Raw genomic sequence first — 17,740 nt, forward strand, 5'->3', positions numbered from 1 at the left:
GATTAGTTAAATTAATACAGAAGTATCCTCAGATATGAAGATTCAATATTGTTCAAATCAATCTATACTGTATAACAATTATTTTGTGCGGTTGTCCAATTTTTGCGGACAGTACAAATCCGCAAAAATTACAATCGCAAAATATTTCTTCAATATGAATTTTTATATTTTATGCATACTTCTCTGATACGTGGTGCATATGTCAGTCAACCTGACTTAATATTATTTCATAACTTCTTATGCTATATTATGAAACAAGAATGCTTACACATATATGAAATACAAAGGATTTGAAAAAAATTTATGAAGATTAACTAAAAGAGAGAAAAGTTTATATCCAGTTCCCAACTTTGTTCAACATTTCGTTAAATTAATTTTTAAAACGTACATGTAAACATTGCAGTGTTCTGCCACATCCTTAGAATTTGGTATTCAAATCCTGTAAATAAATTTTTGCAGTATAGTTAAACCGCAGAAATTGAAACAAGAATTAATTTGCTACCTTTTAGTGGTCAAAAAATTCCAACCACAGAAAATACCTGTTATACGGTAACTCCAAGGGGGGAAGGGGGCAATAGTAGATAATGGAATATAATCTTTAAAAATCTTTTTAAGCCATATATAATCAAAGAAATATTAAAGCATCCTCAGTTAGTGTAAGTTGAAGTTCAAATCATGCCCCCCCCCCCCTCATTTAATAAGTTGGGACCACTGATATATTTAAACTTTTTAATACTGAACTGATTTCTGTTTTTTCCTTGCCAAAGTGCTCAGACGAGCAATGTAGCCCATGGGCCTCTTGTTCATTTCAAAGTTTATTTCAAAGCGGCATTTTTATCAATTGAAGCAGTCAATTTGGCTGGAAGCCGGTTTTTAGGGAAAACACTGTCTTAGGAGAGAATAAGAAAATATAGAAAATATTAACAGGGCCACACTTAATTATGTTGATATGCAAAAAATAATAAATTGTGTGGATTCAAGTTTGTACAAATTGGGATTAAGGATGGAGATAAAATGGGGGATCAAATTGTATTTAGAAAAAAAATAAAATTTCTCCAGAACAATGAGACTACAGCTAAACTTCGAAATCTTGAACACGGATATCTTGAATACCCCGGATATGTCGAAGAAAGGCCGCGGTCCTGACGAAATCTGCTCTATAAATGATTAAAATAAACCCCTCTATGTCGATCACGGTAATGTCGAATACCCCGTTAATCTCAAAGTAAAATTGTGTACCCATTCATTAAAATCACATGCGTTATCTCGAAGTCAGGATAGTTTTCCGCTCTGATGATCAAGTCCGTTAGGTAAACTGAACACTCAATTGATAACATCCACCTGTCTGTCACACTTGGGTTACCTGTGTTCTGTGATCGACAGATAATAGTGCGATAATTATAGGAGGTGTGTGTATGGCTTACCTTGATTTTAATTATGCAAGCCAAAGGTTGTGTGTATTAGTCTAACGCATACGCGTGGATGACATGTTAATTGTTTTGTGACGGGGGTATGTTTATCTTGATAATCGCCGCTATTATTGCTATGTGTAATATGCGCATCCACTCGCATAATTTATGCATATCAAAGTGAAAAATATAAACAAAGTGAAACAAAACTCTGTCATTTAATGCAATTAGAATTTATTTTTTCTATATGAGCATGCAGAATTTACAATCGTCAGTACACACCATCATGTGAGCATGTGTCGCAGTGAATACTTGTGGAATAGTGCCTTGTGATTTAGTGTAGTTAAAAAAAAGTATATGTGTTTCTTCTTTTGCGTTTGATTTTATTATGGTAAAATAATTTTGTTTTAACTGATTATACATGTACATGTGTGAACATGTTTTCCAATAATAAAAAAAATGTATATTTCATTTTCGTTATTCTGACAGCGACCGGTTTTAAATTTACAATGCATAGACGATATCCGGTTATGTATACATGGGAAATGATGCTGGCGTTTGGCTTGCCGGGCTGGTAGAAGGATTATACTTCTGTGCATATTAAACAGTTTTTTTTGTGAATTACAAAAAGAATGTAAAAATCTTTTTATTGCTCAATACAGAATTTCAAACAAGGAGGAATTTGACATGTTTTTATTAAGTTCACATTCACTGCGCTAAGTTTATTTGAAGTTCATTTGAATTATAACCCTCGATATGTCGAACCCGCGGATATCTCGAAGTTCATCAACAACTTCGAGATAACGAAGTTTAACTGTATATTATTTAGTCATACCTATAAAGCTAAAAATTGTAAAATTTTACGCAAGTAAAGAGTCCCTCATGGAATGTAATTCATGTCCAATCTAGAGGTGTAACGATACAGCAAAACATTGATTGTATTGATTGCAAGGGCTCACAATACGTGTAATGTATTGCCATGTATGTATCATGATACAGTACAAGATAATTGTCATTGTTTTGTTTGAGACTTCTACATACAACCTAACAAATTTTAATGTTATAAAAAGGCTGGAAAAAAGGTAGCAAAGAAAAAATACAATGTCAAGACTATAAATCCATCTTTTATTAACTTTGGTCAGGGATATCAAGATATTCTTTTTTATATTTTCTGTAACTGTGAAGGTTTGCAAAGAATAATATGTTAAGAAAACGGTTAATTCAATTGTTGACAGCTGTATCATTATACATGTATCACATGACCATATCGTGATATGTATCGTTAGGCAGCTTGCGATACTCAGGCCTAGTCCAATCCATGGCTAGAACAAGTCAACATAAGAGACCCAAAGATTTACTTGAAAAACATACATGTACTAGATTGATTTCTTCATAGCCAGCTACAAATTGTGACAGGTTCAAACCAGAACACATGCAGTAAGGAAAAGATAAAAAAAAATTCCACATTAAAAATCCATCTGACTTTTTTTTTTTAAATCTTGTTCAGAACTCCATAGCCACAAATTTTCAAATCAGTGTGCAACTTCGAATCATATCTGTTCAATTAAATCATGGCCCTTAGTGCAGAATAGGCTTCAAGGAGAAAGGAGGAGGGGATTAGCATTTATTTTTTTTGTTAAATTAAATGAAAAAAGAAACAAGACTACAAATTTAGATTTAATATGGGAGTGTTTCCATGAACCATAGATTCAGATTTTCTTAAATTATTACTATTTGTACTAATAGGTACTTGAGGGCTCTCACATTTTACAAAGAAATAGATGAGAAAACAAACAATGGCTGGGTTAGGAAAAGTTGCCTCAAGTGACCCTTCAGGCCAATGGGCTTCTTGTTCATTGTAAATTTTTCTCATTTTTGACTTCTTCTCCAGAACCACTGGGCCAATTTCAACCAAACTTGCCACAAAGCATCCTTGGGTAAAGGGAATTCAAGTTTAATCAAATGAAGGGCCACATCCTCATTCAAGGAGAGATAATTAAGAATAAGTGAAAATTTGGTGGCATGTTTTAAAGATCTTAAGAACCACTTGGCCAAAAAAAAGTTTAAATTTATAGGAAACCTTCTAAATAAAGTGTAGATTCAAATTTGTTCAAATCATGACCCCCGGGGTAGGGTCGGGTCACAATAGGGGGATCAAAGTTTTACATAGGAATATATAGGAAAAAATCTTTAAAAATCTTTTCAAGAACAGTAAAGCCTTGTTTAGTCATATTGATATGGAAGCATTCTCAGGTAGTATAGATTCAATTTTGTTCAAATCTCATGACCCCCGGGGTTAGGGTGGGGTCACAAGGGGGGATCAAAGTTTTACATAAGAATATATAAGAAAAAATCTTTAAAAAATCTTCTCAAGAACAGCAAAGCCATGCTTAGTCATATTGATATGGAAACATTCTTTAGTAGTGTAGATTCAAGTTCGTTCAAATCATCATATGACCTCCGGGGGGTAGAGTGGTGCCACAGTCGGGGATCAAAGTTTTACATGAGAATATATATGAAGAAAACTTTAAAAATCTTGTTCTCAAGAATAGCAAAGCCATGATTAGTCATTTTAAATGGAAGCATCCTCAGGTTGTGTAGATCAAAGTTTCTCCAAATCATGACCGCCTTGAGGTATTGTTGGGCCACAATAGGGGATCAAAGTTTTACATAGGAATATATAGGAAAAAATCTTCTCAAGAACAGAAAAGCCATGATTAGTCATATTTATATGGAAGAGGTAGTGTAGATTCAAGTTTGTTCAAATCATGAACCCCGGGGTAGGGAGGGGCCACAATGAGGGATCAAGTTTTTACAAAGGAATATGAAGTAAAAAAATATTTGCTCCAGAACAGCAAAACCATTTGGTATATTGATGTGAAAACTTCAACAGGTAGTTTAAAATTCATCCCCCCCCCATGTAAACTTTCCAATACTGCACTGATTTGTGCTTTTTCCTAGCCAATGTCCTCAGGTGAGCGATGGGGCTCATGTTTTAGGTCACCTTAGTCACTCAGGTAACCTATTACCATCCAGTTTTGTCCGTTGACATGCATTATGTGTCATGCATTAACATTTGAACATTTTCAGCTTCTTCTCTCCAACTACTGAACCAATTTCAACCAATTTTGACATAGAACATCTATGATTGGAGGAGAAATTTCATGGTGACTGTCACTCTGGGGCATTAGGGTGGGGCTAAAACCATCAAAATTAGTGATATTTTTTAAAATCTATTTCTTTACTCCTGAACATCAAGCAGTCAAACTATTGGCATGATTAGCTCAGCTGAGCGGAAGGCTCAAGTGAGCTTTTCTGATCATATTTTGTCCGTCTGTCCGTCCATTTGTAAACTTTTCACATTTTTGACTTCTTCTCAAGAACCACTGGGCCAATTTCAACCAAACTTGCCGCAAAGCATCCTTAGGTAAAGGGGATTCAAGTTGGTTCAAATGAAGGGCCACGCCCTCTTCCAAGGGGAGATAATTAAAAATTAGTGAAAAATTAATAGTATCTTTTAAAAATCATCTTCTCAAGAACCATAGGGCCAGGAAAGATGAAACTCATGTGGAGTTCTTAGGTAGTGAAGATTCAAATTTGTTCAAATCATGACCTTCGAGGGTAGGGTGGGGCCACAGTGGAGGATCAAAGTTTTACATAAAAATGTATAGGAAAAATCTTTGAAAATCTATTTGTTAGGTACAGCAAAGATTTGACTGGTCATATTTATATGGAAGCATCCTCAGGTAGTCAAGATTCAAGTTTGTTCAAATCATGACCCCTGGGGGTAGGGTGGGGCCACAATGGAGGATCAAAGTTTTACATAGAAATAAATAGGAAAAATCTTTAAAGTGACAGTACGGCGCATCTCATCAAAAAACTGACTTGATAAAATTTTCCTGCAAGATTTGGAATTTTTTTTACTACTCATAAATGTATAAACTTTCAGAAAATTACAACTTTCACAATTAAATAATTTTGATTATTTCATTAAAATTAATAGTTATTTATGGGACATAAATATATACATTGCAACGTTTCGGGGTTCCACATTCCATACTATGCACGCATGCGTAGTTTTCATAAACAAAACAGCATGGTAAGAGAGAGAAGCCCGGTAGGCCTGCTACATTGACAAAAACGACCAAAAAGAAAATGAAACTGAAAATAGAGCTTGAAAAAGCAACTTTCCTGACTAAAATTTAGTTTGGGGATTAATATAATCGTTGGATTAGGAAGAAACAGGAACTCGGCGACACTCACGAAGGCTCGCGAAGGTTCTACTCGACAGGTTTTTAGCTCACCTGAACCAAAGGCTCAAGTGAGCTTTTCTGATCAAAATTTGTCCGTTGTCTGTCGTCGTTGTTGTTGTAAACTTTTCACATTTTCATCTTCTTCTCAAGAACCAGTGGGCCAATTTCAACCAAACTTGCCACAAAGTATCCTTGGGTGAAGGGGGTTCAAGTTTTTCAAATGAAGGGCCACGCCCTCTTTCAAGGGGAGATAATTAAGAATTAGTGAAAAAATAAATGCATCATTTAAAAATCTTCTTCTCAAGAACCACAGGGCCAGGAAAGATGAAACTCATGTGGAAGCATCTTCAGATAATCAAGATTCAAGTTTGTTCAAATCATGACCCCCGGGGGGAGGGCGGGGCCACAATGGAGGATCAAAGTTTTACATAGAAATATATAGGAAAAATCTTTAAAAATTTTCTTCTCAAGAACAGCAAAGCCACGATGAGTCATATTTATATGGAAGCATCCTCAGGTAGTGTAAATTCAAGTTTGTTCAAATCATGACCCCCGGGGTTAGGGCGGGGCCACAATGGAGGATCAAAGTTTTACATAGAAATATATAGGAAAAATCTTTAAAAATTTTCTTCTCAAGAACAGCAAAGCCACGATGAGTCATATTTATATGGAAGCATGCTCAGGTAGTGTAGATTCTATTTTGTTCAAATCATGACCCCCGTGGGTAGGATGGGGCCACAATGGAGGATCAAAGTTTTACATAGAAATATATAGGAAAAATCTTGAAAAATCTTATTCTCAAGAACAGCAAAGTCATGATGAGTCATATTTATATGGTAGCATCTTCAGGTAGTGTAGATTCAAGTTTGTTAAAATCATGACCCCCCGGGGGTAAGGCGTGGCCACAATGGAAGATCACAGTTTTACATAGAAATATATAGGAAAATCTTCTTCTCAGGAACAGCAAAGCCCAGATTGTTCATATTTATATGGAAGCATCCTCAGGTAGGGTAGATTCAAATTTAATCAGATCATGACCCCCAGGGGTAGGATGGGGCCACAATGGAGAATCAAATTTTTACATAGAAATGTATAGGAAAAATTTTAAAAATCTTCTTCTCAGGAACAGCAAAGCCCTGATTGATCATATTTATGTGGAAGTATCCTCAGGTAGTGTAGATTAGATTCTATTTTGTTCAAATCATGACCCCCGTGGGTAGGATGGGGCCACAATGGAGGATCAAAGTCTTAAATAGAAATATATAGGAAAATACCTTCTTCTGAAGAACTGCAAACCATGATTAGTCATTTTGATATGGAAGCATCCTCAGGTAGTGTAGATAAAATTTTGTTCAAATGATAACCCCCAGGGTTTGGGTGGGGCCCATTGGGGGATCGAAAGTTTTACATAAGAACATATAGAAAAAATATTTCTTCTCAGGAACATGAAAGCTATGTTTTGTCATATTGATATGGAAGCATCCTCAGGTAGTGTAGATTCAAGTTCAAATGATGACCCCTGGGATAGGGAGGAACTACAATGGGGGATCAAAGTTTTACAAAGGAATATATGGGAATTTTTTTTTTAAAATCTTCTCAAGTAACCCCCACCCCCACCCCGGGTAATCTTTTCAATACTGAACTGATTTGTGCTTTTGCCTAGCCAATGTGCTCAGGTGAGCGATGTGGCCCATGGGCCTCTTGTTTGATACTTGTTTTCATTTCTCATTTTTCCATCGCTTTCAAAGAAAAAAAAATAGTGTAAACTCAATATAAAAATACACCTATGATTTATAAACATTGTTGCCATTTGAAGTGCTAATATTTTAACTGTGCAGAAAAATATTTTGTTTGACATTTGCCGCGATAACGTATGATGTGGTGGTTTTTCCTTTCTCGGACCCCAATACACAAAACGTCAACATTTGTACTTTTAATTCTGTTAAATTCGCCTGAAAGCAGACTAAAATCTTTACGATTATTATTTTAGATTATTTTATTATAAAGTTATGATAATTTGCTTTTGAAAATTGCTCTTACCTCATATTCATTATAATTTTAAACGCTACAGCGTAGGCACGTGCCGTTTTAGAATTCACGTGGTACAAATAAACAGATCTAAAATTGCTCCAGTACGTACGACCCTTGATTTTCCGGCAGATTCTAATTACGTTAATTTTGTATGAGGAGAGAATATTTCTGTTTCTCAAACTGCTTACATCAATTTTATACCTTATTTCTTAATGATATATCAATTGGGTAAATTTGAATGAAAAAGCACACGTTTTGCAGCCGTATTGTCACTTTAAAATTCTTCTTCTCATGATCAGCAAAGCCATGATGAGTCATATTTATATGGAAGCATCCTCTGGTAGTGTAGATTCAAGTTTCTTCAAAACATGACCCCCGGGGGTAGGGTGGGGCCACAATGGACTATCAAAGTTTTACATCGAAATATATAGGAAAAATATTAAAAATCTTCTCAGGAACAGCAAAGCCCTGATTAGTCATATTTATGTGGTGGCATCCTCAGATAGTGAAGATTCAAGTTTGTTCAAATCATGACCCCCAGGAGTAGGGTGGGGCCACAATGGGGGATCAAAGTCTTACATAAGAATATGTAGGAAAATATCTTCTTCTCAAGAACTGCAAAGCTATGATTGGTCATTGTGATATGGAAGCACCCTCAGGTAGTGCAGATTCAAGTTTTTAAAATGATGACCCCCGGGGATAGGGTCGGGCCACAATGGTAGATCGAAAATTTTACATAGGAACATATAGGAAATTATCTTCTTTTCAAGACATGTTTAGTCATTTTGATATGGAAGCACCCTCAGGTAGTGTAGATTCAATTTTGGTGAAATGATGACCCCCGGGGGTATGGTGGGGCCACAATGGGAGATCAAAAGTTTTACATAGGAACATGTAGGAAAATATGTTCTTCTCAAGAACAGAAAAGCTATGTTTAGTCATATTGATATGGAAGCATCCTCAGGTAATGTAGATTCATGTTTGTTCAAATGATGACGCCTGGGATAGGGAGGAGCCACAATGGGGAATCAAATTTTTACAAAGGAATATATAGGAATTTTTAAAAAAAAATCTTCTCAAGTACCGGTACAACAAAGCCATTTGTTATTGACATGGAAGCATCATCAGGCAGTTTAAAATTCAAGTCCCCCCCTCCCGTTATCTTTTCAATTCTGAACTGATTTGTGCTTTTGCCTAGTCAATGTGCTTAAGTGAGCGATGTGGCCCATGGGCCTCTTGTTGTAATAAGCATTGAGCCCTCTACCAAAATTGCGAAATTCATGGCCCCATTATGAGGGGTTCTAGAGTTAGGTTGGGGCTCTAATAATCATATAGTGAAAATGTATAAATTCCTTAAAAATTTTCTCTTTCCCTGTATATAAAGCAGATAAATTAAGTGTATGGTTATGATGATCAAGGGTACCTCTTTCAAAATTGTGAAATTTGTGACCCTAGAGTGAGGGGTTCTGCAGGGAAAGGGGGTGCTATTGATTGTACAGTGAAACTTTGAAAATCTTCTTCTCTGCTCCTAGGAGATAAACCAAATATGTAGTTATGATAAGCAGGGAGCCTCTTCCAAATTTTTGAAATTTGTGGCCAAAGAGTCAGGGGTTCATGGGAGGGGGGGTCTATCAAATATAAAGTGGTAATGCATTATTTTTTTTTAAAATCTTCTCTGTCCCTGGGTATTTAACAAAAAAACTAATTGCATGGTTATAATGAGCAAGGATGTCTTTTCAAAAAGTTTGAAATTCATAGTCCCATGGTCAGGGGTTTTGGTGTTAGGGTGAGACTCTTTTAAATATACATGTACTGTGTAGTAGAAATGCATTATTTCTTTGAACATTTTCTTCTCAGCCCATTGTTAATAAGGAAAAATATTAGGTGCATGGTTATAATGAGCAAGGTGCCTCTTCCAAAATTGCGAATATCTTGGCCCCTGGGTCAGGAGCTCTGGTATTAGGGTGGGGCTATATTGAATCAATAGTGAAAATGGATAATTTCTTTGAAAATCTTCTTCTCTGTTCCTGGGCATCTCAAGAGGCAAACAGAGTATATAAAGATGTAATAAGCAAGGGTGTTTTTACCAGATTTTGAAATTCTGTAACCTTTGGTCAATTTATTAACTTTTACTGAAAAAATTATTCCCCTTTGCAATTCACAATGTAAGTGAAAAGATCAATTGAAAAATTATACAAGATTTTTTACAATATTTAATACAAAAAGTACTTTTAAAATTTTTAATGGTCAGGTAGACTTTCAAATGAAAATAGGACAAAAATACTGTATCTTTGTACATTAAATAATCTTCAGAGACTAAGAGAGGTCAATATGAGAGGAAATGTGTTAACTAAGAGTGCTATAGAACTATTGTTTTGTTTAGTCCACATGGGGATAGTGACAAATTGGGGAAAGTGCAGGCAAATAAATAGATCAACTTTAAGATTTGTTACTGGGTACTAAATTAATATTTTGCTGATAATTGATCATCCTATTTCTCTTGCTTTTGGACAACATAGCTTCATTTATTAGCTTGTTTTAATCTGTGGATCATCACATTATACTCAAGTGACTGTTAAAGCCCTGGGCCTCTTGTTTAAATGATAGAATGATTTTTCCAAGAGATTTTTGACAGAGATTTGTTTCTCATAATTATATTCCTTTCAATAATAAAACATAACTATAAATACCCAAATTCACAAGTTCTATGTGACTTTCATCCGGCATTTTGCATGCCTTGTTCACTGTTCTTGAAAATCCAAATATTTATGCTTTTTTTCAGTGAAATGTGCGACAGGATCATACCATGACACTAACATGGGCACATGTAAAAACTGTTCCAGGAATTTCTACCAGGATCAGGATGGTGAGATAAGTTGTAAAGCATGTCCAGGATCTGTGAAAAAGTTTACACTATCAGAGGGTTCGAATTCACAGAGTCAATGCGTGTGTAAGTATCCAGTCAAACTCAAACTCACCCAAGCCATATCCATCCAATTGTCTATTCATTAATTTTTCCCAACAACAATTTAGACAGTGTAGACTAAACATTAGGGTATCAAACATTGTACACTGAACTACTAATTGACAACTAAAGGGAAAATCTCTGTCTGAAAATCATTGTGGCCAAATTTTGTCATACACATGTACAAGGTACATGTATTGCCATGCAAACTTCACCACATTATGTACATGATATAATTTTTCTAACATCCTTGATTTTGTGAATAGGCAACAAATGTTACTTGCACAACCTAGTATAAGAATACTTTTGTTTCAATTTGTCAGGCTTTTTCTACATGTATATTGTTAAAACTTGGTTTAAAAAAATAGCTACAAGTATCAACTGTTTCTAAGAATATACAGTAGATTAAAACATTAACCCAGCTTGACAATATCAAAAAAGGAATTCATTGTAAATGATTTTAGCTGAATGTAGTACTAATCCAAATTACTGTAAGAATGGAGGAACATGTAAATCTAATGATGTGACAATATGGTGTACATGTAAGGAGAGATATACAGGACCCAGATGTGGAGAGCAATTTGGTAAGTCGATGTACATATAAACTCATGAGTTTCTGTCACTTATAGTGGATGATAGATGTGTAAACACTGTAATCATAATTATCATGTCAATTTTTCTGACTGTAAGGATCACAATCTCAAAAAAGAATTTGTAGAAAAAAAAATTAATACACATGTACAACATTCCTAAGAGTAGGAATGTTGTATTTTTAAACATTAAGGAGGAGCAGGAGCTTGAGCTGAAAAAAATCATTTCAGAAAATTTTTGTATATATAGTAAATTACTAATTTAGAATGTTCTAGTCCTACATATATTAAAGCAGTTTTTTCATCAGATTTCTTGACTTATTTAAGAGATATTGCCGCACAAATATTGCTCTGTATGCGGGCCAAAACCGAGTCCATAGTGGAAATTTTAAAGAACAAATAAAAAGATATGTATGAGGACATGTATTTCTTCAAATGTTTTTACAATATGAATCAAGTTTAACATTCTTCAAACAAGATTTTTATTATAAGTTAGGAACTTTTCGAAACAATTTTAATGAGGAAAAACTTGTTTGAGAACAAGATTCTATCAATAAATATTTTGAATATTACTCAACTTAAGTCCTTCATTTTAATAATTAAGTGCAGAAATATCAAAAGGTGAACCTTACCCCAATATTGCACATGACATTGTTAAACATGGCGTAATCCTGATAAAAACGCTGTATCTTTATATTTTCCGAGAACAGGAAAAACAACTATGATGTTACATGAAAGCCTGTGTGAGCGATATAAGATATAAATAAAAAAATAAAAATTCTACTTACATCCAAGCAAAATTTATAATGGTATTTCCTCTTTCACTTAATACCACAAAATAGGTAGACAATATACCTGTTTCGTATTATAAAACTGACCGTGTAATCAAGTGTACTTGATTTTGCTGCTCTAACAGATTATGACATCACTGACTTGTTAGACACACATTGGAGGGGAAACAGAGGAGTGGGTCAATCTTTTTATGCCCCCGGATCGAAAGATCCCACGGGTATATTGTTTTTGTCCTGTCTGTCTGTTTGTCTGTTTATCTGTTTGTCTGTCTGTCTGTTGTCAACTTTAACCTTGCCCATAACTTTTGATTGGTTGGAGCTATGACTTTCATATTTCACATGTGTATTCCTTGTGACAAGACCTTTCTTTGGGTACCATCATATTTGACCTTTTGACCTTGACCATGGAAATGACACACTTTTGCAAAATGTTATGAGACTTTAACCTTGGCCATAACTGGTTGGAGCTAGGGCTTTCATACTTCACATATATAATCCTTGTGACAAGACTTTCCTTTGGATACCAACCACTTTGACCTTGACCTAGGAGTTTGACCTACTTTTGAAAAACTTTAACCTTGGCCATAACTTTTGAATGGTTGGTGCTGGGGCTTTCATACCTCACATATGTAATCCTTGTGACAAGACCCTCCTTTGGATACCAACCACTTTGACCTTGACCTTGACGTTTTACTTACTTTTAAAAACTTTAACCTTCGCCTCAACTTTTGAACAGTCGCAGCTAGGGCTTTCAAATTTCACAGGTATATTCCTTGAGACAAGACCTTTCTTTGGGTACCAACATTTTTTTTATCTTTTGGCCTGGATTTTGACTTGCATTTGAGAAACTTTAACCTTTGACATAAGCTACCTTACAGGGGCATCAGTGTTTCACAAACACATCTTGTTTACAATTTGTAAATATTGATATGAATTTCAAAACTTTGAAATATTTTCATATAAGATGATAAAGCACAACAGTATGTGCAAAAATTATACAACTACTGGTGATTTTAATAATGTTTTAGGATCTTTATTAATAGGGATTATGTCGCAGTCAATTATGACATGTGTCCTTCATCCTCTTAAAGCTTTGATCAATTATCATTATGAATACAGATTTGTTGATAAGTGATATACATTTAGTCATTTACTTGATAATATTTTATGTCAAAAATATTTTACAGTTGATTTTACGCAAATGTTGTTTTCTTTCTAGAACTTACATCAAACACACCTTATATAATAGGAGGAGCAGTCGGTGGATCAGCTGCAATAATGGTTATAGCTCTTATTATATGCTTGATTAGATGTCTTCAAAGGTAATATTATTACAGTATAATTATTGATAATTAATATATTAAAAATGCTTAAGAATGCTTGACATCTTATCAAAATTCAAAGAACCATAAGCCTTTTAGGTGAGAATTTCTTGAGAAGAATAAACTTTGAAACAATATGCTTAGAATGTAAGTGGTGCACAAGACAAGTGTAACGGGGATTGGGTACGTCGGGCCAGTAGCTCAGTGCTAGAGCACCAGCACAGTTAGCGGGAGGTCCCGGGTTTCGAGTCCCAGTCTGGCCAACATTTTTCCCCACCTGATATACAAGCATATACATGTAGCTATAGCAGTCAATCAAACTCAAATGTTGCATCATTGATATTGCCATTGTGATGCAATAACTTGAGAATTCTTTGCTTTTACTACATGCAGTTAAAGAATGGTTAGAATAAAATGAAATTTGATGTCACTTATAAAAGTGCAAGATTATAAGTATGTCTAATTGACATAGCTAGAGTAATTCAACTCTGTACATGTATACAGGACAGGCCTGTTAAATGTAGGTACAGTTGAGCAGATCTATCCTGGGAAATGATGAACACTTAGGTTGCAAGAAAGATATGTGCTAAATTAATTATAATAAACTATGTCCCTTCCAATCCCCAACCCTACCCCATATAAAAAAAACATATTAAGGAAAATTACATCACATTTTAAAAGTGGTTTTTTTAATCAAGTTGATATTTAGAACCCAAGCAGTCTTCATAATACTTGTTTGTCTTTCCTTTATTATTTTGCTCACAAAAGAATTTTATTTTACCACTGGTACATTGGTAAATATTGTTAGATGAAAATTGATTATTGTTAGATGAAATGAACAATTCGTTTTGAAACCATGCATTAATTTATTCAGAAGTCAATAGTTGTTGTTGTTTTTTTTAATTTACTTTGATCAGATAAGAATTTAACAATATTTCAACAAGTCAAAGTCATATGCTCTGCATATTAAGGTCAACAGATCAGATTATTAGTCCCCTATCAGTGAAACCAGAGGGGACTGTAGGTTTCCTCCTCTTCTGTCTGTCAGTGTGTCCTACTTTGTTTTGTACACCTTTTTAGCTCACCTGAGCTGAAAGCTCAAGTGAGCTTTTCTGATCACATTTTGTCCATCTGTCCGTCCATCTGTCTGTAAACTTTTCACATTTTTGACATCTTCTCCAGAACTACGGGGCCAGTTTCAACCGAACTTGCCACAAAGCATCCTTGGATGAAGGGGGTTCAAGTTTGTTCAAATGAAGGGCCAAGCCCTCTTTCAAGGGGAGATAATTTAGAATTAGTGAAAAATTAATAGCATCTTTCAAATATCTTCTTCTCAAGAACCACAGGGCCAGGAAAGATGAAACTCATGTGAAAACATCCTCAGGTAGTGTAGATTCAAATCTGTTCAAATCATGACCCCAGGGGGTAGGGCGGGGCCACAATTGAGGATCAAAGTTTTACATAGAAATATATAGGAAAAAATCTTGAAATATCTTCTTCTCAAGAACAGCAAAGCCATGATGAGTCATATTTATATGGAAGCATCCTCAGGTAGTGTAAATTCAAATTTGTTCAAATGATGACTCCAGGGGTAGGGTGGGGCCACAATGGGGAATTGAAAGTTTTACATCAGAACATGTAGAAAAAAAATTTCTTCTCAAGAACAGAAAAGCTGTGTTTAGTGGTATTGATATGGAATCATCCTCAGGTAGTGAAGATTCAAGTTTGTTGAAATGATGACCCCTGGGATAGGGAGGAGCCACAATTGGGGATAAAATTTTCACAAAGGATTATATAGGAAAATTTTTTTTTAATCTTCTCAAGTACAACAAAGCCCTCCTCCCCCGGTATATTTTCAATACTGAACTGATTTGTGCTTTTACCTAGCCAATGTGCTCAGGTGAGCGATGTGCCCATGGGTCTCTTGTTCTGGTATGTGAGTGTATCTAGATGAGATACAGATCAAGTTTGCTTTTCATTCAAATTCAATGATTTATAATGGAATTATGACCTTTTTTAATTTTAATGGATTTCCACATTTTTTCCCTAGACGCTTGCAGATTTGGAGCTGATTTTTAGTATAGGAGTTTACTTTGATGACTGATGAGTTATAGATCAAATTTGCATTTGCTCCGCTTCAATGATTTTTTTTTTATGGAATTATGGCATTTTTAATGGGAACCAGATTACACTTGCTGGTAGTGGACTAGTATTGCTAATGCAATACTCTCAGATTGCTTGTTTATCTATGCATACTTGAGATATGGGGGTTGCCATATAACTTGGAAAGTTTAATTTAATTTTCTAGTATGAATTTAGAATTTTGCATTGATGTACTAGTGAGTAGAAGTACAGTGAGACAGTGTATAAAACAGGTTTAATTTCTTCTATGAAGTTGCCTTTTATATATCAACTGAATCTTTTGCTATAATTGTAGATCAAAAGAATCCAAATATCCATCCAAGGAACCAATGGAATATGCTTATGATGACAATGCTTCTCTTTTTGACAATGGCTCCAATAGAGGACTGATTTCATCATATGCCCGAATGAACCCATCCTTTAACTATGATGAAGACAGCTTCTACGATACCCGTAACAGGATGTATCCACAAGAAGATAATACCAGTGTATATTGATGGCATGAGGCTCAAAGGGATTACGATCTTTGACATTCATTTTCTCATCTATAACTGTATATTAATCAAGTAGTTAAAACATTATATATTAAAATTTTACGATTATTATTTTGCTCTTGGAAGTCTAATTAAAACATGATTTCACCATTACTCCCTAGAACATGTACATGTATGTATGTTTTAAGTGTGTGGTTGGTTTTACAGTGGACATTTCATTTACTGAGATGTCTCTCTGATTATTCTCCAACTAAAGTTTTTGTACTTTATGAGTGCATGATTTATACTTGAATGAAGTAAAATTGATGTCTTTTTATGACTGATTTCTTGCCTGTACAAGTACACCAGAGTGTACATCTTTCTTCTGAAAATGTATTTTTAATTAATGTAGGAATTAATTGTTTGTGTCTTGTGCAATAACTAAATCAAAAGCAATTTTTTCGATCAAATTCATAGACAAAAACTTTTTATATATTTGTTAGTTGATGTTCAGGGTTTCATATATGAATTGAAAACCTGAGAATCAGATGGTTGAACATGTGCAAAATTTATGTGGAACATTCATGTCATAAAGCATGAAAAATTCTGAAAGACTTCAAAGAAAGTACCGGTTTAAGAAGTAATGTTCACATGTGTTAGTGATGCTGATGATTTTTCATCTTAGAATTCTCACCGATATGAGTTGTGTGTTGCAAGTGTATAATTTTGATAATCAAACATTTCAGTCTTGTGTGAAATTTGATAGTTACATGTACAAATGGTAGAAAATATATTCAGAGTGTATTATATCCATAGTACCTACATTGTTATGCATTATTCTATTGACATGTATTGACAGTTATGAGGCAAAGTAAATATATATTAAAGTTTTCCTTTCTTTTCTTCTAAATGTTAATTAATACAAATAGACATAACTAAAAATCAGAACAACACCTAATATCTTTTTAGGGGAAAGAATCACTGTATTATCAACCCATACGGGTATTTTATTGTAGTTTTCTTTTTTTTTTGGGGGGGGGGATTTCATGGTAACAAATAGAATATTTCCCTTTCTCCAGCAATTTCTTCCCTAGCCATCATCTTACGCATGGCCTTTAGCATTATGACACATATGTCATTGGCAACATCACACAAAAGATGAATTTGTGCATTACTGTCTTGGGCTTGCACAATAAGCTGCCTGAGAGGAGCAACCTTTGAATAACATATAGACAGTTCTACTCACTTTCTGTTGACTGGTCATACAAAATATAGCTGATCACATGAGCCTCAGAATAGGGTTTGTGAAGAATGCAAAAGGAGTTGGATGTAGAAGATATACAACTGTATAAAGATTTAAAAAATCATTGTTTAACACATGATGTTACATAACCCTAAATTTGGTACCATATTTATCAATCCAGTGTTCACCAAGACATGCCCAGTCAAGTATTTGTGCTGGCAGACAATTAATACAAACTTTAGAAGACAGTTACATGTAGCTGCAGTAAAATGCACCTGTGACGTCACTCTTTTGTTTGAGCGCTCCATTATTTTTCAGGAATGGAGAGTTGCAAATTACATTGAAAACAGAATTTGTTATGTTGATATTCTCATTCCCGTACCTCTACCGAGGAAAGAACTTAGTAAATTTTAACAAGCTTATTTTCAGATGAAGAAAAATTAATGTGGCACTGTTGACAATCGGACCCGGTACCTTCACCTTCGGATTCAGGTACTCATCTCACTACGCTATCAAAGTTG

General features: G+C 34.7%; 1 protein-coding gene across 1 annotated transcript in view; it reads left to right on the forward strand.

Moving 5' to 3' along the window:
- LOC133184557 (proprotein convertase subtilisin/kexin type 5-like) overlaps positions 1 to 16,866 on the forward strand; it is a 163,562-nt gene extending 146,696 nt beyond the window's left edge. The window contains exons 12-15 of the mRNA XM_061319645.1: positions 10,476 to 10,643; positions 11,123 to 11,242; positions 13,259 to 13,361; positions 15,799 to 16,866. Of these exons, the coding sequence (XP_061175629.1) occupies positions 10,476 to 10,643; positions 11,123 to 11,242; positions 13,259 to 13,361; positions 15,799 to 16,000 (593 nt within the window). The 3' untranslated portion in view covers positions 16,001 to 16,866. The remainder of the gene's footprint in view (positions 1 to 10,475; positions 10,644 to 11,122; positions 11,243 to 13,258; positions 13,362 to 15,798) is intronic.
- The last annotated feature ends 874 nt before the right edge of the window (positions 16,867 to 17,740 follow it).

The sequence above is a fragment of the Saccostrea echinata genome, unplaced genomic scaffold (assembly GCF_033153115.1).
Source record: "Saccostrea echinata isolate AGI-Se365-2 ecotype Australia unplaced genomic scaffold, CSIRO_AGI_Sech_v1 ptg000010l, whole genome shotgun sequence".
NCBI classification, from domain to species: Eukaryota; Metazoa; Mollusca; class Bivalvia; order Ostreida; family Ostreidae; genus Saccostrea; species Saccostrea echinata.